At 39.9% G+C, this 25,549-nt stretch overlaps 1 protein-coding gene across 1 annotated transcript in view; it reads right to left on the minus strand.

Moving 5' to 3' along the window:
• Nucleotides 1-8,535: 8,535 nt before the first annotated feature.
• MLLT3 (MLLT3 super elongation complex subunit) overlaps nucleotides 8,536-25,549 on the minus strand; it is a 261,393-nt gene continuing 244,379 nt past the window's right edge. Inside the window, exons 8-11 of the mRNA XM_019750373.3 lie at nucleotides 23,547-23,646; nucleotides 17,926-17,997; nucleotides 16,357-16,428; nucleotides 8,536-8,970 (exon numbers count right to left, since the gene is read on the minus strand). Coding sequence (XP_019605932.2) covers nucleotides 8,839-8,970; nucleotides 16,357-16,428; nucleotides 17,926-17,997; nucleotides 23,547-23,646 — 376 coding nt within the window. The 3' untranslated portion in view covers nucleotides 8,536-8,838. The remainder of the gene's footprint in view (nucleotides 8,971-16,356; nucleotides 16,429-17,925; nucleotides 17,998-23,546; nucleotides 23,647-25,549) is intronic.

Genomic DNA, 25,549 nt, shown 5'->3' on the forward strand with positions numbered 1-25,549 from the left:
AAATTGTGATGTTTTACTTCTTTATTCCCTTTCCTTCCATGGGCTGAAAACAGCTTCAAAGGCAGCAGTTACGTAGCTGACAGCGGCCCTGCAAGAACGTGCCTGTGAGGCTGGCCAGTGACCATGGCTGTTAATGTATTGGGTACATCACAATGGGCTGACAACTAGGCTAATGACACTCGAGGCTGAATGGGAGACTGCACTAGGACAATCCTACGTGTTGGCAAAATTGTCCACTAACAAAAGAGAATAGAAAGCTCTCACCAGAGTCCAACAGCATAATAAAAATAAAAATCACCACCATTTATTGAGCACTTCACTACAGAGCAGGCCTAAGTGTCCTAAGTGCTCTACAAACATCTAATCCTCACAACAATCTTAAAACAGGTACACTGCGATCCCATCTCACAGACAAGAAAACCAAGGGTCAGGAAAACCTCAGGTTACGGGGCTGGGGTGGCAGTGCTGGGACTCAAAATAAAGCCTCTCTGACTCCAATGTCTGTGATTTTTGTCACCACACTATATTGCCTTTAATAGCAGAATAAGAGACAGCAATTGGAGAAAGCTGCAGCAGAGACTGACATCCATGTAACAACCCACTTGCAAGCCAAGAGATTTATTTACGGCCATTCATTCAACATTTTTGGAATGTTTGTTCTATGCGAAGAATTGCACCCGTGCAACTTGGAACCACTAAAATATCAAAGGATATCAGGTAGCAGGACCTGGAGACAGAGTGGAAAGCAGCAAAATTCCAGAACATGCTCCAACGGTGAGAGAATCTGCTGACTGAGCAGCTCCAGCAATATGAGGGCGGGCTGCCGACCCGCAGGAAACAGCAGTAGCTGGCAGAGTGACTCAGCAGGGGGCAATAAAGAGGTAGCATCTTGAGCAAAGGTCTCAGGTATCCTGTGTGGAAAAACACCACAACCTAACCAGCAGGGCCAGGGACCAGGGACCCAATACAAGGAATGGGTCCTCCTTGCATATATTGTAGAAAGGACTAATCGTCACTTGCTGGCCTATTTACCTACTCAAATGAAAGGCTAACACGGGCACAGCGGTAGGAAGTGAGGAATGGTCCAGCGGACCAGTTCGACCACTGCAAATGCTTTTCGCATCCCGGGTCCTACGCTCTAGCCCCTCCTGTGAGGGAGATGCTCTCCTGTTACTATACAAAGCCCAATCAAACACCCTTTATCATACACTTACCACTTACGTGATAGAAAACTGAGGGTGTGTTTTCAGGTCAGCATGTCCCAAAAGTGTGTTTCTTGAAAATGGGTGACTGACCACAGGTCCTAATTTGCCAAAGATAGCCCCAGTTTACTTTTTTCCTAGGATAATTATTAATACTGTCCCATTTCATTCACAAAAATGTTCCCGTTTGGACAATAAATGATCACCTAACCCAGAAAACTACTTCTGGGCATATTAATAGCTGTGTTGTCCTCTGAACCAGCTATAGCATCCCAATTTATGTTGTAAACCTTGAAGAATGAAATGTAGTATAAAAACTATTTTGATCAAAGAATTGAAAGCAAATCTATTATCACCTTGTGTAATTACTGTTATGCTATATACAATTTAGGAAATATTGCATTAAATAAAGTTTGGTTGTTGTTATTAGAACGTATGGCTTCCAGAGATTTAATATGGTAGTGTGTCATGAAATTTCAAGAAGGTCATATCCTGGGCAGTTTTTCCAAACTTATTTAAACACAAAATCTTTGTTTTATGAAATGTCAAGAGATCAGTGTTCCAAAATGCTTCCACATTTTTGTTCAACAAATGTGGGTGCCCAGTATGTCCTGGAATTAATTGTTCTAGGTCTTGGAGAGTCAGCAGCAGACAAGACGAGTCCTTGTCATAGCACTTAGTTCTAGTGAGAGAGACCGGCGATAAACCTGTAAACAGATAAATATGATTTGGAAAACAATGATCGATTGATGGTCGAAATGAAAAGAAATCCACCAATTCTGAGGACTATTCAGGAAGCAACGTGTCTTCAGACATACATTGGCAATGATTAATGCCTTTCAGAAGCCACAAAGGACACCCTGCTTTCTGAATAGAAGTTTCCCTAACCAGTCTCCCCTCCTTGAACTGAGTGTATTTCCTTCAGCATTCTTGTTAGTATAAATGTGTCTTTAGGGCAGTCCATCTTCCTCTGGCTTTTGTTTGTGGACGGTATTCATAACTTGTGCCTTTAATACTCTTTCCTGTTCTATCTATTCTAAGGAGCTGTTGAAAACAGCACCACTTTCCAAAGAAATGTGTATAGTTGCCTGGCACCCAGGGAATAAATTAGAACAAATGGAGAGTTATTACATTCTATGCCACATATCCCACCCTCTAGGGCTGGGACAAGGGACGAGGAGGTGCTTTAGAAAAAAACCACATGCGCACACAAAAAACCTCCTACCCTCTGGAGTGATTCTGTGCAAAAGAGAGGCGCATATTTAAATGAATAAGCCAACTTAAAACTTTCCCTTCTAGAACAAAGCAAAAGGGAAGCCTCTTTATGTTCTCGGGGCCTTAGATGCCACTGCTGAGCCTGTCCCAAAGCTTCCCTCCACTGCTCAAAAACTAAGCCATCTTGCTGCATTTAGCACTTCTCACCAGACCACCCACCCAGACGCGGATACACAAACCACATGTGTGAGGAATGCTGCTCGGCGAGGAAATCAGTATCAGTATTTCAACCTTATTACTTGCACAGACGGCCCCTTTAATGCGACTCATTTGTTTTATCTTTTCAATAGCTTTGATTATTTTCTTTTAATGGCCTGGATTTATCCTTTTCTACTCTTTTGAAACTTCAGAACCGTGGTGGGGGCTGCATGTGGTGGAAGACGATCACGAGGGGGAAAATGAGCAAACAGCTTGGCTTCACTCACATCTATCTCCCCACTCCTCACGATCACCTATTCTGTGCAGACTGCCCGGGGCCCCGAGTTAGTACAAAGCGGCCTCAAGGACCCTTCCCATTTGGGTGGTAGATTATTTTTGTTGTTATTTAACAGCTATTGAGCCCAGTTATAATGACCGGACTGTTATTCAGTTTGCCATGTATTTCTCTTCCTAGCCCTCAGGAATCACACAGGTTACCCTTCTTTAATGAAGGAGAAGTTAAGACCAAGAGGCTAAGCTGACAGCCCAGGGCAAGTTAACAGCCTCTGGAAAAGACTGGAACTGCCTCTAAAGAAGGTGACCACAGACACAGGAAGGTGTAGATACTGTTACCTGGCAGAGAAAGCAGGGCACTGAAATGTGCTCAGGGTTTTCTATTTGGGTGGTATTGCAGGCAGGGAACCCATAAAATACCCTTAGTTGCTTCACTAATCAGAACAAACAAGACCATTCGTTTTGGGACACCATGTCCCTGAGTTGCCAAGCAGGGAGGTCTGGGTGTCAGGCCTCGGGTAAGCTGCCATCTCTCTCCAGGACGCCTGGCGTACCCAAGTGGGAGCACACTTCTGAGAGATGGTGGAACAAATGTATTGGGAGAAACTGGCCCAGCGCAGTCCCTAGGTGAGAGCACTTGGAAGCCACATCCTGAGTTGTCTTCAGGGGGCCCAAGAAGCTCATCCTGACTTTCTCCACGCTGCAGAAAATGCATGGCCATTATTGTAAAATAAACAAATGAATATCCATGCTAAAACAAGGGAAGAGATTAGTCCATTCATGTGTGGTCATTAGAAAGCTTAACTGTCAGCCAAGCCCATCTGGGACTGATGCTTCCACACCTAAAATCAGGGTCTAGTTGATAAGATATAAGGAAGGCCATCCACTATCATCTCCCCAATGGCTTGTCAGCCTGCAGATAAGGTGAGTTTCTTAAATTTAATGCAAGTCTCTTTACTATTAAGAAGAGCATTACATCCAGTTCCTTGGTTTTTTGCCAAACTGAAAGTATTCTCTTTGTTGAAGTAGTTTTTCTGCTGTCTAATCAAGGCAGCATTTCTTGCTGCTAAAGTAAATGCAGGGCCTTTGTCAGACAGACTCTGTCTAGTAATAGCATGGTATTTAGTTTATGAAAAAAACCTTCCAGAGAAATAGGGGGAAGAAGAAAAAATAGCACACACAAGTAACCCAGTTTATTCCAAGAATGCGTACCACCATTTCTTGCCCAATCTCTGCAGAGCTTAAAAAATGTACTGCTTTTAGGACACGGACAATGGTGCTCAGACACTGGGGACTCAAAGATGAATGGGGCGTGGACTACGTTCTCAGCTGGTCTGGTCACTCATTCTTCTTTAGGACCAGCAGCACTTCTTGAGAAAGGCGAGCGGCTCGTTTTTTCTGTATGCAAAGCAAAACCAAACTTTGGTAGAAGGACTCTTAACAAATCAGTAAGACTATATACATTGTAAAGAAAAGGGAGCCACAATAGATTAGATATAAATTCAAGGAAAATACCCTTGCCATCAATCTGTACTTACATTTCAACATGGGTTTTAGAGATGGGGAATACATCTTACGAATGCCTTGTAGTTCACATAATAGCATCTACACACACATACACAGTGTATCTTTCAACATAACTACACATACACACTCCATTAAAAAAGATACTGACAGATTTATAAAACGTATTGGCCTTCCACTGTTAATCTCAAGAATACATTTTTACTTAATTTATTTTTGCACTGCATGGTAGCTCTGGCCACCGTTAAGGATCTGTCAGCATTTCCATCATAACTCTATTTTCAGAATACTGGAGTGTAAGTGCCAAAATACATATTTACAGTTTACAGACAGCAGTGGCTTTGTCTTCCTTTTAAATTGACTTCTTCAATACATCTTTACAAGAAATATGCAGTGATGGCAGTGCCTACATGATAAAAAGCATCACATAAAACAAAAGAGATCCAAAGCTGTAGATTTCCAGCCCAAGACTAAACTAAACCATGGGAATCGACTCCTCGACAGTCATTGCAGCTGTAGTAGACTACATCATAGTTATGATTTTAGAGCAACAGTCCAAAGCAAGATTATAATATGCGTGTGTGCGTATGTGGTACATAGCATTAGCAGACAAAACGCTAAAGGTAAAAATGAGCATTCGGCAAACTACTCCAGAGCTGATCACATCCACAGTGAGAAATGAACATAAACCACCAAACACAAACACTGACCAACTCCAACACTGAATATCCAACTCCATTACCTAAACAGAGTTAAAACATTTAAGACGAACGTCCCTTTTAAATAAGCTTGTTAACTTGTTAACATGTGTGGGGCTTTGCAACGGTATGTGGGATGTTACACAGGCCTGAATTGTCTTTTAAAAAGATTAGCTGGGTCTGCAAAAGGAGTCAGAAGAAACATTTTTGGTGGAAGAAAACCAAAATTATTGGCTCTTTCCATAAAAGGTGGGTAATTATTCAGATTAGGAGATTTGCTTAGTAGTTTAAATATGTTCAGGTCACTGTCTGATGATTTTTTTCCTTCTAGAATTTTTGTCTCCTAATCTTAAGTTTTTATGTTCCTCCCTATTTTGACACAATATGCAAGTATATATACAGAGGGTGCCAAAAAAAAATGTATACACATTTTAAGGAAAACTGTGTTAAAATTGTAATGCTCAATATATACCGATAACAAACGATGAACACAAGTCACGTTTGACTTCTGCAATTACAAGATGTGCTCAAAGTGGTTACCATCAGTATCCAGACACTTCTGATTACAGCGAACTACTGCTTGAGCAACGTTGACCACTTGTATACATTATTTTGGCACCCCCGGTTTATGGACACACCTATTTGTCTACACAGAGAGAGAGAGATGGATTATGGCGCAGAAACAAAGTAACTGCAAACATTTTCGTTGCTGACATGAATGCAATATAGTAAGATAGAAGCATCACCTCTCATACATATCCTGCTGCAAAACCAGAGGCAAAATCAATAAGGGGGGGGGTGTGTGTTCTGTACATACATTGTTCCCCCTCAAATTAATGGGGAAAAATTTAAAGAAAGTTTATCATACTCTGGCTGGCTCAAACAATATTCACACTCACCCAATTAATTTTATTTGAAATACACACACACACACACACACACACACACACACTCACGCACACACACCAAAGAAATTGAACTCTGCCATTTTTCTTTTGTGCTTAAAAAACCAAAGCCACTGTTAGGATACACATGTGCCAAAAATATTTTTTAACGGGTTTCAAAGATGAGTGTATATAAACATGGCAGAACTGAGTTACTTTAAGAGAAGTATAACTATTTGAAATTAATTATAAGGGGATTTATTATTTCTGCATTTAAAAATTAGATAAGAGCAAGAGCAACTTTTAAAAAATCAACAATGTGACTCTTACTCTTGGAATTCTCTGGAAAACTCATTTTGTTGTTTCCAGAAGTAGTAAATGGGTAAGTTTTCCCAAATTTTGTTATCAATTACAAAGTTACATTTTGACGATATTCTGAAGATATATGCTTTATTACCTAAATTTTAGTTCTAAATTTTATCACTGTAATAACATCCCTACTTATTAACCTTTTTGTTTGATCATTTCTTATGTTACCTAGTTTGTTGGTTAGTAACCTAAGGAACAAAAATCTTTACATTGCCAAATCATATTTCTTGCCACACAATTTAGTTACAAAAATAAAAATGGCCAAAACTACATTATATACATTCCTAGTTAAACTACACAGATACTTTAGTTAAACCACATACATTTCTGGTTTAATTAGAATATGTGGATTAGCAGTTAGAAATTTTTTAAAGTTTTAAATTTTGCAAACAATTCCATATAAGCACTGTCCTCCCCTTTTACCTATAAAGTTCAAAACAAAACAAAATACAACTAAAAGCACACAATTCATAGTCACCTAACATCCAAAACGACTTAGAAAGTTTCTCTGTAATTCAACATTGAGAAGCGGACTAGATAACAAATTCTTCAAGGATGGTTCCTGCCAATCAGCAAGAATCATAACATTATTGAAAAAGTACACTTGTCCTCAGGGAGGATGCTTCGGAGAAGGAATTTACAAGAAGCATGGCTGTATTATCATTTTTTAAAGGAAAAAATAGTGTCTTTGGATAGAAAAGAAACAATGTAAAAAAAAAAAATCCCCTTTTAAAAATGCAGAAATGGCTCCATTATCAATCTGCATTTACATTACTGCCCAAAAGAATGGGTCTAGATGGACCATTTTTCTGTACAGACACAAGTGAATTTCTGTATGAAAAGACAGCATCTGGCATGGGAATGGACACGGGAGATACCTGGTCTATTAGCACACATAGAGACTTTCTTTAAGGCTGATCCAGTGAACGAACCTTTGGATCCAGAAGTATTTCTTCATTTCTTTTCTTTTCGGTTGAGTTTCTAGCAAAAACTTGAGAGATGAGCTGTTCTCACTTTGCATTTCTCCACATATGGAGAGGATGATGGAATAATGACACCAAAAGTACGTTGGTTTTGGTTTTTGTTTTTTCTTTAAAAATAATTTGCTTTCTTTTGCATGCCACAGGACAGATTTCTAGTTTCAAAACAGGGTACATCAAGAACAAAAAATATCCCCCCTCCCCAACCATCTTTATTTTCACCAATACAAGAAATCCTTCTGGAAACATAAGCAAGGGACTAAACAGGTATCAAACCACTGAATCTACAAGTTAATACATAATCTGTTATGGCAGAATAACCAAGAATTTCCCCCAAAGAAAGATTTTAATTTTCCAAATATAAAAGAGTCTAAGAGGATTATATGTGAACAAACAAAAATCTCTTATTCCAGGTTTCATGGTAAAGATGGATAACACACTGGCAGCTGAAGAAAGCTGAAACTCTTACTAATAAATAGATTCAAATTAAGAATTTCTACAACATTTCTTTAGAAAACAGAACCAGTACTCTTTTTTTTTTTTTTAAATGAGGATCCTGTGGAATGCCTGTACTCCATATTTATCTAATATTATGACAGTGAAACAAACACAAGAATGTTGATGACAGCTCAACAATGCTGGATGCAGGACGTTTCCAGGTACACTTTTGTTTAAAAGTCCTACAGGTTTATTGACTAAGGCTAGACAGCAACTCATGATCCTATTTGGTGCTTTTTCTACCATGGTCCAAGATCGTTACATGGATACAGCCGAGGACAGGGCCCCAACTTTCACGAAAAAGACCACAAAGAAAATCAGGGTGGTTATTTGGTCCCCCCAGTTGATCACTTGTGTCCTGGAACTGGAAAAACAAAAGGTGGAAAATACAGATTGCAACGAGTCAAAGGAGTTGGAAAAAGTCGGTGAAGAGTGGCACGGCATACAAGTAAGGTCACTGGGCTTGGGGTGGCAAGGGCGCTGCATCGAAAGAGCATCCACGGGACCGAGCACTTATAACGTCTTGTGGTGTCATTCCCTCAACGACTTTAGGATATCTGTATGCATTAATAAATAGATCAGTTATGTAATAAGGCAGTGTGTTGAATATGCATTCGTCCTGTGGAATGAACCACCACAGAGAGAGACACATGAGACCATACACATTCTTTAAGTTTTCTTGTGTTGTGTTTGATTTGTTTGTTTTCAAGGCTATCCAGGCTAACTCTTCCTGGGGATTTCCTTGGAGAGAAGAGTGGTCCGCTGAGGCTGGTTTGCTTAACCTCTCCTTTGTCAAGAGATGATGACTGGCTTTAAAGAAAAATAAAGCTGAAGGTTGTTTGATTTTTATTTTTTCCCTTTTGGTTGCATCATTCTGAGTGTTTTCATATAAACAAACAAACAAAAATATCACATCCCCCCCACAAAAGAAAAAAAAAAAACACAATAGTTTTTGATGCATCCAGTTGTTGTATCCTCAGGAAGTTCCAGATGTTTCCAGGTAACTCTGTAGTTTACGTACTGTAGTTTTGTCCAGCGAGCAAAGGTCAAAATCAAATGTTGTGTTTGTGATATGAAAGTGTCCAGTTTCTTCTATAAGGTTCACGATCTAGAGGAATAAAGAAGAGAAAGTTTGGGCGATAACAATAGACATCAAAAGGCAAAGAGAGAGAGAGAGAGAGAGAGAGAGAGAGAGAGAGAGACAGACATGGAGGGGGTTAAATATGGAACAAAGTGATTAATGTTCTCATTTATAGCAAGACGGGCCTATGTTATTCATAGCACCAAAGTATCTCTTAGCCAATTTTTAAGCCAAAGGAATATTAACCCGTTGGAATTCTGAACGGGGGCAGATGACGTTTTCTCATCATTCATATCCTTTAAACTGATTCTTGCTTTCAAGTCATCACCAGACTATTTTATGATAGGAGTGGGAGTGGGAGGTTAGGAAGATATCATTTCTAGGCCCCTTTAAAAATCAGTTACTGACTCAATGGGCAGTGACTCTACTTAATAGATGTAAAGAAATTCCAGTCAAGAAATAAAAATCCTTATAAAAAAGTATACACCACACACACACACACACACACACACACACGTGCATCCATACATACGCATATATAATGACAAACATTTTTCTTCCTTATTACAATATTGTGGAAATTTTAGAATATACTAAAGACCCCACACACACACACACACACAAAAGGAAGCCACCTACAATCCCACCCCTGAAGATCATGGTAGTGACTAGAAGGGCACTTAAGGAAACTTTCTGGGGGTGCTGTTTTGTTGCTGGATTTGGGTGCTGGTTAGAAAAAGATACATTCACTTTGTTAAAATTCATGAGGCTCTACATTTTGTTATATCTCAACAAAAATGAATAAAACCCTACATTTATCACTAACAGTCATGTTTAGTTGATTCCTTTGAGTATTCGGGGGTGATAAGTTTTATCCAGAAAAAGAAACGGTGCCTTTGGCTCCCCATTTGGAATAGTTACATCTCATTTCTTACTGTATGGGCTCCAACTTTCAGAAATATGACAAACCAAAGTGGTGACAGGGGTATCTTTGTCTTGCCCTGGCTTTTAGGAGGACACTTCATCAGTTTCAACTATAAGAATGATGCTGGTTATTGGTTTGAGAGAATCTTTTATCAGGTTACATGTCTTTCCATTCCTATTTTACTGCTACCGTGTTTCCCCGAAAATAAGACCTAGCCGGACCATCAGCTCTAATGCGTCTTTTGGAGCAAAAATTAATATAAGACCTGGTCTTATTTTACCATAATATAATACCGGTTATAATATACTTAATGTGACAGAATATAAACATAATATAATATAATACTGCATCTTATATTAATTTTTGCATCAAAAGACACATTAAAGCTGATTGTCCAGCTAGGTCTTATTTTCAAGGAAACAGGGTACTAACTTTATCAGAAATGGGTGCTGTGCCTGGGTGGTGTATGATTTAGGTATATAGGTTGTGGGTAAAATGAGATAGAAGGGGTTAATTTTAGAAAGCTTTGTGGGGAGAGAGAAAAATCATCATGAGAATGAAAAAAAAAATTTACTCAGAAAAAATAACTGGCTACGCTTTCATTTATTTTCAGTTGTCTCTATTACTCCCTTTCTATCACTTACTTGTGATTCTCTGAGGTTCAATTATCTTTAAAAAAAGATTGTAATTATTTAGCCTATTATTCATTCAGTGACATTTTAGATAACCTAATTTCAGGTTGAAAACAGCAGAAACTTTTGGCCACCTCTTAAAATTCGTTTTCTTTAAAAAATAGTAATTTGTGAACTATTCCCTATGGTTCCGTGGCTCTCAATAGAAAATGTGCCCCCCATTCTTGACATATTTGACTTCCACAGAAGCACAAAAGACACACTGAGGTTCTTCCAATCAGCTGCACAACTCCAGATCGAGCCGTTCTTGCATATTCAACCTCTGAAACGATTTCTTACAGATATAACTATGCTTTTAATACTACAACAAGTTGCTCCCCTTGCAAAACTATGACGGACGTAGACAATTGCCTAGCAAATATCCATTTCCCCCTCCTTCTTTACAAACAGAAGCTTGATTTTCTAGGAGTGGCAACACGCCCAGCTAAAACGCTTGCCTCCCAGACCCACTTGCTGCACTTGGCAGATACTGCTATTTACAATTTATTTGTCAGAAGTCACTGGGCTTTCAGGATAATTTTCACAAAGGTTATGGACAATGGGCACATGCCTTTTGCCCTCTGCCCCTCTGCCTGTCTGGAATAAAGATGTGATCCCGGAGGCTATCTTCCCCTCAAGAGGATGAGTGCAGATGGGAAGGATGGCAGAAGGGAAAGAAGGGAAGGCGTCTATGTCCTCAGTGGCATCTTTTAAGCCACCACACTGACCCTAAATTACTTACCTCCAGGCCTGTTATTATATGGAGGTGGTGGTGGAGAGGGAGCCTTACTTGCTTAAATCACTGGCCCCAGGGTTCTGTTACATGCACTAAGAGATTATTAGAAAGGGTATTCCCAATTATGGTTAGAGTACTATATTCACTTAAGAATTTATCAAGCAAGATCTTATTAACACTAAACGATCAAAAATGGACCCTCATTTGTTTTATTACTTAATAGTTATAGACCTTTGGATACGTCTCACACACACACACACACACACACACATACACACACCCCTACACACAGAGACACACACCCAGCTATGACCACACACACAAACCTTTCAAAGCAATCAAATACTTACTATATCGTATATTTAACATCGATTGATTTAAGAATACTTTCCAGAGTAAATTCCATTGTTTAGAAATACTATAAACCCACTGAAAATGTGTAAACTTCAGGATGGACAAAATACCCTCGTCAGAGAACTCTTTCATGAGAGAAACAAATAGCCTTTCAATTTATACAGTGGAGGAAAATGACAATTATTCCAGAGTGTGACTCCTCTCCCCAGCTAGCTGGCTAGTAGGTAAGTAACAAAGCATTAGAAATAGAGAGTCCTGAGTTTGACATATCACATTCTGAGCCTCAGTTTACTCATCTGTGAAATGGGGACAATGCCCCCTATTCTACCATCATACAGGGTAGTGCAGAGAATCAAGTAAGATATGGCAAACGAAGCTTCTCTATAAACTGTAAATTGCTACACAGATCAGGGCAACATGATTATGACTACCATGGAAATAAAAACTTATCCTTAATTATCTGGGAGGTAACTACACAGCAACATGAATTACCAGACCCAACGCTTTTTCCTCCTCCCTTTGTTGACTGTTAGCCATTTCATTAGCACTTAAACAAATGAAGCAGGGAAAAATGCCAGAAGCTAAAACTCAGAAAAGATCTACTGAAGTTTTCTGGTTTTTAATAATTATAAGAGAAGTGCGCAGGGGGGAGGGAAGAAAGTAGGGAGAACAGTAGGTGAAGAAAACGAGTTGAAATGACAAACTGAAACTACAATGTGAGGGTACTAAAAGTACAGGCCTACATTCTCCCTTGAAAATGACAGGCAATTCACCCGTTTAAGAAAATCGCTTTCTGTGACTCTATAGAGCTGCTCACTAATTACTTAACAGTAAGTAGAAAACCAAGCAATAAAAATACTTTCTAGAAAAAGCCACTTGAGTTGAAAGCAAATAAACACATTTGCCCACTAGGAAGTTCAGCCCCGTCATCTCACACGCATTGTAGCATCTCAGAGGTTTCCAGGGCTTCAATCACAGTCCTACTTCCTCCACAGCCAGCACGTCCCACCCCGCCTGCAGCCACAAACACAAAGATATAAAGGGGAACTGATCAATCTAACTAAATGAGCCCCACATTTTTATGGGAGCCCATAAGAATACATCAAGGCAGCTGCAGAGACAGCCTTAAAGCAGTAGTCATGGCAGCAGTTGGGGTGTTCGGGACAATTTGCCAAAGGGAACGGCATTAATGATTCGAATTATTAGAGCATGTACCCAAGTCCTCAATTAAGACTTCATAAAGAAAAATAAGTGGGGGTTCCTTTCCAGAAATCCTGATAGTTAGAACATCAGAAACACAGCATTAACATGCTTTACATTCCAATGACACAGGTCCATTAAAACGTCCCACTAGCTCCTGAAGGTGTCACCCTAACTTTCCACAGGAGTCCCCTGCTCTGCCGATGCACTATCGGTGTCAGCACCCAGCATCACACTGCAATAATGAATGCCTCTCCAAAATAATAGTAATAGTAATACTACTACTACTACTAATAATAAAATAGAGTGACTGAGATAAGGAAAGCAGGCAAGGGCGCAGGTTACATAAGGGGTGTGGAAAAAGAAGAGTATGTAACTGCTTAACTCATTCTTCAGATGATAGTTGTTGTGAAAACATTGGTGATGGATTATTTCCTGCCATGTCAGCCTTTTAGGGGGTACCACACAGACTGTTGTTTTATTGTTTTTGTTTTTTAAGCAGGGAAGATCCACTTGTTAAATCTGTGACTCCTTCCCCCATTCCTGGTTTTTCATGATAAGAAGGTAGATGCACTATTTTGGGTCTGCTTATATTTTTCCAAAACCATGGTTCTTTCTACCCAAAGTAGCTTCTGATTGAGTGGGAAGTAATGGACAAGCTTTGCTTGAACTGCAGCTGCCTGTAGCGGAGTCAGGTCTGGGATAAGTTAGGTCTTCCTGTGGAATGGCCACGGCTATGGACTAAGGGGTTCTGCCATGTGACAACGTGTGACCTACCTTGGGTTAAAAGACAGGCCATCAGTCTCCAATCTACAGGAGATTCTAAAACATGACAGACAGTTTCCCAGGATATTTTCAGCAGAAGATTTCTCAGGGAAGGATCTCCATATTGCTGGAAGGAATACTTCAATACCTTACTCGTTACCCATCTCCCTGAAGATAATTCTAAAAGTATAATAGCTGTTATCTAAGTTGCTAAACAGTCTAAGGTTTTCCTCAGAGCCTTTTCCCTCCTACGTAGGATGCAAATCCAGGCTCAGTGCTTATGGCTGAGGAGTTTAGAAGTGCTCACTCTCCCTTTCCAAATAAAGCGGAACACGTGGTTCAAAGAAGAATCAAATTATCAGTCAGTTCCGTAACTGATATCTCTGGGTTTGACTGCTTCCACGGTACTGTATTTTTACCTCAACGGAAAAGTGGCTTAAGAACACAGGCTTTCTTGATGCAATGCTTTGTGTTCATTAAACTAGAGGTTGGGGACCAGTACTGCACGTCCCCAAAGTAAGACAAAGATATTAACCACTTTTTTTTTTGAGCCACATAAAAGTGTCAGAGCAGATTGGATGCATTTAACAGGAAAAGACCTACTAGGGTGTGATCGTGGGCTCACCAGAAATTCTGTCTCAGGTTTCGGGTCTGTGTGGCGAAGTGGACGTAGACTTTGGAATGCATTCCGCAAGGTGAGGAGCTCTCAAGGTGGAAAGTAACATTAGTCCTCCATAGTGCTAGGTTTTACAATAGGAATTAATTAAGCAGTAAACCGTGACAGGACATGCATCATGGTATCATAATCACAAGCCTCAGCTGCATTACAAGGCAAAAGGCCAACGACAAGGAGCTTTCAGGCGGCCTGGGAATGCAATTAGGGTGAGACACTGTGTGCCCTTGAGTGCCTTTATGCCAGGTTAAAAATTCATAGAGATCGCTCTCTCCCTCTAGAACACTAAAATGATCCAGTGCGAGGAATTCTCCAGTAAGCCATCTTCCTCAGAATTCTTTCAAAGGTCAAAATAAAGGACAATGTGAAATTGGGAATGCCAATGACACCCCAAGGTAAGACTGTATCCAACAGCCTAGCATCTTCCACTCGTCGGCGGGGCTTCCTTTATGAAGGTGTCCCAACCCTGTCCAAACATCTGTCTCACTCTCCTGCCACACTCACTATTTGGGTCCAGCTTGTGCATGAATAGCTTTATTAGATGACTGCTCCGTAGTGGTTCAGAGCTGGCATTTGGGAAGAGATGGGGAAATCAGCTAATAGTGTTACCATCACCATTCAGTCAATTAGCCCCAAATAATAGGTAAATGACAGGCTGAACAATTTTTAGTTCTACAGAAGAAAGCTGAAGAAAAACACTAGCAAAATCTTAGGGGAAGCCACTCAAATCCTGCTTCCCTACCCATACTCACTTCAATGGAAGTGTAAGAAATGCAACTTATCCCCAATTAAGAATCATAGATCTGTAGACTTTTGTTCAAATCTGAAATTCTAGAAGGGTTAAAAAGCTTATCAGACCAATCAGGAAACTTGGCAAGTCTGAGAGTGTGTATTTATAGATTTAAGCAAAAATGTACACAGAATATAAATGTTACCATCAGCCATTAAACATTTAAAAAATAACACACACAGCTGGGGTACATTAAGTACTAAATTCAAGTCACTTGAAAGTAGTAAAAAAAAAAATTTAAACACTGAAATAATCTACAAACCCACCGTGGAATTTAGAACACAACTTTCTATTTGGGTGTTAAAGTATTTTATCAATAGCCACTGTTACAGCAATGGACGCATGTAACTGTAAGAAAACTGAAAACCACCCTTCTTATCTTCTCAAAACATCAAATTGTACTAATAGAAGTTTTCCCACTCTACAAGTATTCCACAGTTGAGTTCATAATAACAGAATGTATGTTGTACAAGATAAGAGAAATGAGGGAAATATTTATTTTCCTTAGAACAGCACTGGCAAAAGGTTACTAAATTGAATCACAAATGTTTACAACACTTGACTGCAATTCTTATCACTGTTTTCCCATGAAACCAGAAGCCTGGCCCCGAAGGTTTCTGCATTCCTACTATCCCCTCCCCTCAGCCCACATCACAGCATCTGCCTGCTGAAGGATCAGTGCATTCCAGCACCATCACTTCTACGAGTGTCCAGTCTTCACTGCCCACAGAGTCAGGGAGGGCAGATAACCACCGCCAAGCTCCAAAGCAGATTTCCGAGCAGCCTCAGAAGTGAGCACCCTCCCTCAAAAGAGGTGGCCCTTGAACACAGGAATTAGGGGTGCTGACCCCCTAGCACAGCAGAATGTCCACATATAACTCTTGATTCCCCCCAGACAATAGTCCCTTGGTATCCACAGGCATTCGGTTCCAGGACCCCCTGTGGATACCAAACTCCACAGATGCACTAGTCCCTCGTATAAAATGAAAAAGAGCAATGCATACAGTCAGCCCTTTGCATCTGCGGTTTCCCAACCACAGGGAGAAAATGCTGTTTTTGATCCACGATTGGTTGATACAAAGAGTTGACTGCACACACGCTGAAAAAAAAATCCGCATATAAGTGAACCAGTGCAATTCAAACTTGTGTTGTTCAAGGGTCAACTGTGCTTCTTCAGGTGGCATTAGCCCAGTTCTCACAGTGCTGGGCTGGCAGGGCCTCCGGGTGCTATCACACCAGCCCAAGACAAGCGAGACCTCGAGGCTTCTGGAAAGGGTTGTGCTCAAAAGCATTTCTCACCTGCTGCAGAATGTGTCTTTCCCTCAGTGTCATTAGCCTTCTGTGAAGCTCTACCAGTTCATCTAGGTATGCCTGAAAGAGAAGAGTGCCCCCAAGAACAAGAATGTTAGAAAGCAGTTCCAAAGGAAGAGAATAAATAAATGTGAACACACCGTGTTTCCCTGAAAATAAGACCTACCCAGCCCATCAGCTCTAATGCATCTTTTGGGGCAAAAATTAGTATAAGACCCGGTATTATATATTATATTATATTACATTATTATATTATACTATACTATACTATACTATACTATACTATACTATACTATACTATACTACATTACATTACATTACATTACATTACATTACATTACATTACATTACATTATATTATATAAGACCGAGTCTTATATTATATTAAAATAAGGCTGGGTGTTAATTTTTGCTCCAAAACACTCATTAGACCTGATGGTCCAGCTAGGTCTTATTTTCGGGGAAATATGGTACAAGCAGCAGTTGGAGATTCCCCATTCTACACCAACTCCCACCACCACCCTTCCCAGCCGTGTGGACTCGGTGCCCAAGGCCTGTGCAGACCAAGTCTCTCTCAGCCAACTGTTACCTTTATCAAGCCAGCTTTTAAAAAGGGGGCAATTCTTGCACTTATTTGCTCTCAACAAGATTCAAGTGAGCAGACGCACCCTCTCCCAATAATGCCTCTACAGAGAGAAAGGGAACTCAGTGGTAAATTTTGAGTTTAACCATGTTATCAAAGTCTACTTTCTTTCTTTTCTTTTTTTTTAATTCTTCTATTTTAGGAGATTTTAACGAAGAGATAAAAGTCTAAGTTTAAACATGAAAGTATCAATGCACGTTACCAATTACGTCAGGGCAAATTCTTTAAACAACAACAACAAAAAGGCCTTCGTGGTCACATCTACCATGTCTAACACTGCTAGTGAACAGCAAACAAAAGCAGAGAAGAATGTCTTATGAAAAATAGAGATCGCTAGCCAAATTAGCACATGGTTTGTCAAGAGCTCCTCTGAAAGGGCAGATGCGAGCTCACCTTCCAATTGCTCACCAGTGACTCTTCATCAGCATAGCTGAATGGGTGTTCCTGGACTGGTGTCATTTGCCATGAAGGCAAAGGAAAGGTTTGTGAAGCATTAGCCAGGCCTGCCCCGACCCTGCAGAATACGATAGGACCCTGCTCCCACCGAGACACTGACCCCCAAAAGGTCCTGCAGTCACGTGGCAGATGCACAATGCACGCTTGGGGAATGCACACCACACTAGGGTCAGATGTCCTGTTTGCTTACATCGTGGATTCCTTCATTTGCTAAGTCTGCTACAATTCTTACCTACCAATGCAATGTGCCTGAAATTCACGGGCAATACAGGCATCAGGGCAAATGGTAGCATAAGGCCAAGCTTAATACTGGCGATATAAACAAGACTAAGAAAATAAACAACTCTCGGGCATGGTGCATGAAGAAAAGAAAGGGGAACCAGCCAGGATGAGCAAGGGAAACGCAAACAGAGGACATGCCAGTGCGGCCACACTCAAGTAATGGGCTGGAAACCCACCTTGTCACATTCACCGTTCTTTATTTGCTTATCTGATTTGCTTTGCTTTATTGGACTTTTCACTTCAAGAATCTAGGGATCAAAGAGAACACTGTTAAGTTTGATTTCAAGCACTTCTTAGCTAACCAGCCACCTAAACAAAGGCACTTATGGATGAAATGTCATACAACATCACTTTCCAAATAGCATTTCTCCTCTATGCACTGTCTTTCTTCTCTTCTGATCTTACCTTTTCTTGGGAAATGAATTATATATCAAAAATGCTGAGTCAAGGCAACAACAGAACTTAAAAGTTGACAATAAGGAAACTGATTTAAGCTTCCAAGGCTGCTTCTCCTTTGTGACAACACTCTAACACATATGTACAGCAGCTGAGTTATACCGGATTATAGTTCCCTCTGGCAAGAATTTTTTTCTCATTCAATCTGCTGTTTCAGCATGACTACCAGTGCTCAGTGCACTAGAGATGATAAAACAAATACTCAAATGCCCTTTGTAGTGCCTGACTTTCAGATTCTAAAAATTGCTCATATCCACGAGTTCGATGTAGCTTTGGAAATAAAGATGGCCATCAGTGACAATGGTTGTTCCCAACTTGGACCCTCCAACTCAAAAAATAAAGAGCCAGGACTATTTTCTGTGTTTCAAGAAATGATGTGTTTATCCATGATAAAATTCCTGGTGCCTTTCTTTTTAGCTGAACCAACTACAGCTTAAGTTATGAACAGTAGTTTTGCATACTGTTCAGACGCTTCCCTGGGGAGCTAGGCTTCTACTTAATAAAAATTAAAACCAAATTATTATTTAAAAAATACAATTGATTTGTTAGAATCTTCAAAATTGAGGATTATGAGGGAAATATTTTTAAATGGTCCTTGCTTAAAATGGCTGAGAACCACTGAATTTATTGTTGAGTATTTACAAATATATAAACATAAAAAGCAAAGTAACTTACCTTTTTCACTGTAACCTCATTATCAAGTGTTATAATCTGAAACTAATATTAAAAAAGGAAAGTGCCAAATAAAGTACATATTTAAGAAGTCTCATATTTCTATTGCTCCTATCTTTATTCTCTGCTCTAATACACACACACACACACACACACACACACACACACACACACAGATACACACACCTCACACAGTTCTGTTCAAATGTCTACCATATTCCGTAACACAAAGGAGATTTTTTAAATGAGTTCACTTCTAATTTGTGGAAAGAGCACTGACTGGGCTCAGAAACGTAAGTTCAGGCCCTCACCCTATCATTTAACATTTTGGGGGGCTCAAAAATGAGATGAAATGAGAAAGGTGAACAAGATAATGTCCAGACTCCCATTCAGCTGTACAATTTTATTCTCCTAAACGTTTTACTTTGAAGATAGCACTATGACATTCTAGAAAAAACCCCAATACTTCTAGAAGGGTATATTCTCCTTTGAATTTAGAATAATGCATGGGTAAGGAGTGAGCTGCTTGCTAACAGAGACTTTCTTGAGAATTGCTTTTATTTCTTCATTTTTAACATTAAGATAACCAGATGACCAATCTGACCAGTCTAACTTAAAATACAATACTTTTGGCAGCACAAGGAAATTGCCTCATAACACAAGCAAGGCAATATTTTTTATTTTATTTATTTTTTTTTGTAGCATGCTCCACTGTAAAGGAAACCAACCACTTCACTACATTCAGAATTTCCTTCTCTATTGTTGTTGGAAATGAGACCTCAAGGGAAAACTCGGTGCTTAGAGACCTAGGAGTAAGTAGGTCAGTAGATGGCACTCCTCGCCAACTCAGATACAGGGCTGGGCAAAGCAGAGACAATCTGCTGAGATTTCAGGCGAGAGAAAGAAACAGCGCCTGCCTGCTTGCCCTGTGCATTAGAAAACTGAATTTTGTTCCCATATCCGACCCTGCCAACCCCCCCCCCCCAACTCCCTGCTCCCCAGGGGTCAAAGTGACTGAGAACTCAATAGATGCAATGGAACTTTGCTAACTAGGGTTAGAGAATTCGACCACCTTTTCTTCAAAGCAGAAAATAGACAGAACATTGTGGGGAACTGAAGTCCCACCCTCCACATTCCGAAAGGGCTCCAGCACAGAAGGCCAAACTACATTGAAATCCTAGTTTCTTTCTTCTGCGGCTGCAGTGGCAGGAACAAAAGCTCCGGGTGTCAGTGATCCGCCTCAAGTTACTGAGTGGCTGCCCAAAGAGGGCTCAGTTAATCTTCCTCCTTTGATCTCTGCCTGCTCCAAAATAAACAGCTTTGTCAAAACCTCATTCTGAGAGAGTTGAGCCATGCTGAAGACAATTGTTTTATTTATGATCATTTCTTATCTTGGAGGAAACGACTCCAGAATATGAAAGTACAGCACCTTGCCTTCCACAGGCTTATTTCAAACCAGTTTAACTGGACAGACTCTTTCACTTCATTCAACGTGCCTTGCAGGCTGATAGGTGATTTATGATATTCTGAATATTAACTTGGGTACAATGGATCACTTCCTTCCTTCCTTCAAGGTCCCTCTCTCCTCCCTCCTGTCCATACTTTTAGCCAAAAAAAAAAGCTGGAATTTTTATTTTGCTTGAAATTCACATAAGGGAGGTCTGGAGTTTTAAAAAAAAAAATCTCTGGTTAAAATGACAGAGCACTCATTATTATTCCTTATTAAGGTGTACTGAGGGAAACAGCCATCCAGACTGCCAAGATGTACCATTTGTACATGTGATAGTCTCCGAAAATAGAACTGTGATTAGTTGTACTTCTATCCTTAAGCCGAGACTACAGTTTGAGAATCAAAATTTCAAGATTATTATTTTTCTGTATCCCTTTGTGAGGACTGACAACTCAATTATTCAACAGATGGGTTCTCTACTGATAGGTCTTTCCTGTTAATGACCACCAGTAACTCCTAACAATACTCAGGTTAATTACTTGCTTTGTTGACGTGTGGCGCTCTCTCTGTTCACTTTTTCTCAATAGTTAGAAAATGTTTGACTCAATTAGCACTTTCCCTCTTCCCTGGTCCGCAGAAGATTTGAGAAAAGGTAAGGAAAACTCAGCTTTGCCCGGTAATTTACAGAAACTTGAGATACCATTATCAACTTACAGACAGAGAACAGCCAAGCGGTATGAAAGAAGGAAACTCAGAGTCTTCCCATCTCACAGTTAGGCCATCCCAATAGGTTTTCGTCTGTTTTATTTGATGTGCAATTTCCGATAATCTCACACACACACACAAACACACACACACACACACACACACACACTCAAATAGAAGACTAAAAACACATTCTAAGATAAAATTTGCACGACTTTTAGATTTCTTAGAATTTTTTACTATTTCATTTCATCGGCATGAAGATCTAAGGAAGACTGACGAGTCAGGAAAACTAGTGAGTATTTAAGAAATCCTAAAACACTGATTTCAAGGGATAGCATCAAGCCTGACCCAATGCAGGTGACTTGAGGGGTTAAGAAATCAATACTAAACAATGTTTTAAAAATTTTCTTGCTCTCAGTTCCAAGATACAGCTCCAAGAAGGAAGCACTCTTAGGGTACAAGTATTTCCTACCATCGACTAGCTAAAAGTGAAAGCATATGGACTGTCTTATTATGCTTATAGGTGCACGGAGAAAGTGACATACAAGCGAGTATTCCTGACAGATTGATGATTCACATGTGTGAAGCTACATTTGTTGAATAAACATATGCCAAGGACTCAGTGGTATGCTGTTTAATCGGATGAAGTAATTTTTACCCTCTCCAGATAAATGATTCTATTCATTTTGTTCTTGTTTTGCTAGACAGGTTAAAAAAAAAAAAAAAAAAAAAAAGTCTGACAAAGAATCCAGACTTTTCCCTAAAGCCCGGCTTAGCTCAAGACTGCCCATACAGGAAGGGTTAGGGGCAGCTATTTGGTTTGAACGGCAAGATAGGGGCTTTGTTGGAGCTGCATTTATTTAGCAAGCACAGTGGAAAGAGGCTGAAGGAGCTTCATGAGAGGCATGAAAGCACACCCTCAATGCCCTTCCCTCCTGGCACTGCCACCCTCTAATTCTAATTCACCACCAACTGGAAGCTAAGTAGGTTTAAATTGGATATCAAAATATACTCAAGGTCCAAATTCTACTCTTTTGCCAGCTTATACTGAAGCGCAAATTTACAAAAGTATCCCAGTTTATCCTGTTAGCCAGCCCATGGCTCTTCTCAACTGGTTGCTGGTGAAGGCTATGCCCCCAGTCTTCGCTTTCCCCTGAAAGGCTTCATTTGTGGTAGTGGGCAGCCGTACCAGAGGTGAAAGCTGGCTGGGCCCCGGGCCTGGCTGGCACTGGAGATGGGGAAATGAATGAACTACAGGAAGTTAGGAGAAAGAATAAGAACGCACTAACTCCTTGAACAGCCAGTCTGTAACAGATGAAAAGGTTGGGCTTGCATTCATATGTAGGATACAAAGAAACAGCAGTTGAACTATAACTGCTGAGGTAAAGAACAGTGGTATTAATCTTACTTATCAATGCAGGCTTTAAGATGTCAATAAATACTATAAATGAGGAATTTTAAATTTTAAGAGATCTTTGCTTATGCTTTATACAAAATTTAAAAAGTAAAAGTGTTCAGCTAGAAAAATCACACATTCCCAGTAAAACAAAGATCACAAATTCAAGGGCAAGGTCATTGAAAATTGTAGGACACCTACAATTTTGTAGGAAACAGAATAATTTTAGAAAAACGCTCAATTTTTATTTTCAAGTTAATAATATTCATACGATAACAATAAGCTATGGTAATGAGAGTATTAACTTAATGCATAACAAGGCTTTTACAGTATTCATGATATTTGAAAATAGTTTATTTTAATAAGTATTTGAAATACCCTAGTCTTAATCATTTTTTAAACAAAATCTCATCATAGCTTTCGAAGCTCTGCCTAGACCTATCCAAATAACTATATTCTGACTATCAGCTTTCCTTTAGCTTGATTTCTAACAATAATGATAATGACCATTATTTACTCTGCATTTTGTTAATTACGTCTTACAATCCCAAATGATCCTCTTTTCCTGGATGAGCACACAGAGGCAGAGTACCTATAATAATAAACATCGACCTCCTACTGAGTGCCAAGTAGATGTGGGCACTGCCTCATGCTCTTTACATTTATTATTTATCATCCTCCCGAGAACCAGCAAGGTAGGCACTAATATCCTCAGGTACAGATGAGGAAACTGAGGATCAGACGTGAAAGTTAATTTCCCACCAGTGAATTACTATACATTAGTAAAGCAAAGAACCAGGCTTTATAATAGCCCCAAAAGTCATGTTCTTCTAATTTATTAAGTCTCCTACTTACTGCTGAGGGGACAAATATATAGAAATCAAGAGTAAATGGGCAACACTTTTCGTCGCCATCCTTCCTTTCATCGATTTAATGAACCCATCCAATGGAACATACTTTTTATGACAACAGAAGCTTCTATAACCCTAAGTACGTGTTTATTCTTAAGGTTGTAGATTCCCATTTTTTTTATATCAAGATGTAAAAAATGTTGAGTGTAAAAATGATCACATTTAATTTTGCTGAGTCTTGAACACTGCAAATTGACAATTTACCTGGTTGTTGTTGGTTTTTAATAAGGGCGGCGGGGGTTCATGATGTAGGGGCGAAGAAGCAGAACTGCTTTCACTATCGCTGCCATCACTTAAGCTAACCCTACAAAGAAACAGAGAGAAAAATCATTATTACAGACAATTCTTGAAATTCTTGAAAGACAATCTGTGGAAATGGGTGCGGAGAGCAAAGCATATAAACACTCTAAGTATTGGAAACTCATTTTAACTCATACAACCACAAACACGCGTCCATGCTTACTTTGTATCTGGAACTGTGGTAAGTGTTTTACCTGCTAGTTCTCATTTAATGAGTCCTATTTCAGATGAGAAACCTGAGACTTAGAGAGACAAGGTCAACTCGCCTAGGGTCACAGAAGTAAAAGTGGTGGTTCTAGGATTTAAACCCAAGCCACGTCCCCCAAGGGTGGTGCCCCGCCACTATACTTGACTGGCTTCCTTTATTTATTTGTCTCCCTGCTCCAGCTCCACCCACCTACTAACACCCAGCACATCACCCAAGTTCTCAGAAGGTCAGTGAAATTAGACGGCTGGTAGGTTACTATCTTTTGTTTTCCTTTCCTCGCCTCTTTGCTACAGGTGAAAATTTTACAAATATGGCTAAAACACAGGATGCAGGAGTGGAAGCAACTGCTGAGAAGAATGTGGACAACAGCCCTGCACAACTGACAGCTCAGGGTGACATCTGACGATGGAAATGTGTGAAGCTCCACATGGTAGAACACTGCCAATCACTTCAACTGTGTAAAGAACGACTCAAGGCTGTCGCTAGGTCTGAACACTGATACAACTCGTTGGGAACACACTAGAGCGACATGAAGAGACAGTGTATTTGGCGTAACTGCTTTAGAAAAATACAATATCTTTCAACAACTAAAGACAATAAAAATATCACCTGTTCCCCTATGTCTTCTTGTCACAACAAAATGGAATGTTCCTCTAGCCAAAGTAGGAGATATTTCTTTATTCTCCTCTACTGAATGTATGTCCTCCTTCGGAAACGTCCTTCAGTGTTTGCTCCCTCTCTTTGGTTATATAGTAACTTAATATAATATTCTCCTCAGAAACAGAAAATGCTTTAGAAATCAGGATCGTTTTTCTCTTGCTCTGAATAGGCAATCACATTCTAGTTCTATAATATATTCAGATAGACAAGATACGAGGTAGGAAATGAAAAGGAAACACTGGGACATCCTTTTAGCAAAAACTGATGGAACTTGTTTTTCTTAAGTAAATTACATTAATGAAGTGTTCAGTTGAAGCGCTGCTTTGAAATGCTTCTTGACTGAAGTGGAAGGTTGAGTATTTAAACTGATTAAACAGTTGAGACTTCACAAGTGCAGTGAAGATCAAATGTTACACTGGCGCTGCTGTGCTAACAGCACATGTCAGGTGGGAAAAAAAAGAAGAGCGTTTTCAACAATGTGTATCACATCGGACAATCACAGATGGGTATGATCTGACCCCCACTGACTCGGGAGGGGGCAGTGAGCGGGTGGGCAACAGCTAATCAGAAGATCTAGATCTTCCAAATAACAATAACTTGGGAAATGGTCTAAATAGCTCATGCATTTTTCATCAGCTAAAACCGACAGCAGTCAGTGGTCAGGATTTTGGTTGTTATAAATATGCTCCTCACCTCCAAGTTTCAGTCCATTTTTAGGTCTTTTTGCCCTACTAGTTTCCTTGTCAGAATGAAGACTTCTAAATGGAAATGTTATAAGGTCAAGGTCATAAGGTTTCTTATTTTCTCCGATTTAAAAGGAATATAGATGGGTGAGTTTGGGAGACAAGGTGGAGAAAGAAGTATTGAGTGTGGCCGTAAGGAGAAATCACGGAGAGATCTGATAGGGCACATATTCTAAGGAGCCTCTTCTCAAAGGGCGCTAAGGAATCCCCAATTAGGAAGCATACGGCCTGTCCAGTTTGGGTTCAGATCGCATTCCTGTAAGAAATTTTAGTGTCTTCTACACAGTAATGGATAA

Source organism: Rhinolophus sinicus, chromosome 16 (genome assembly GCF_057876585.1).
Source record: "Rhinolophus sinicus isolate RSI-liver-muscle chromosome 16, RSI-T2T, whole genome shotgun sequence".
Taxonomy (NCBI): domain Eukaryota; kingdom Metazoa; phylum Chordata; class Mammalia; order Chiroptera; family Rhinolophidae; genus Rhinolophus; species Rhinolophus sinicus.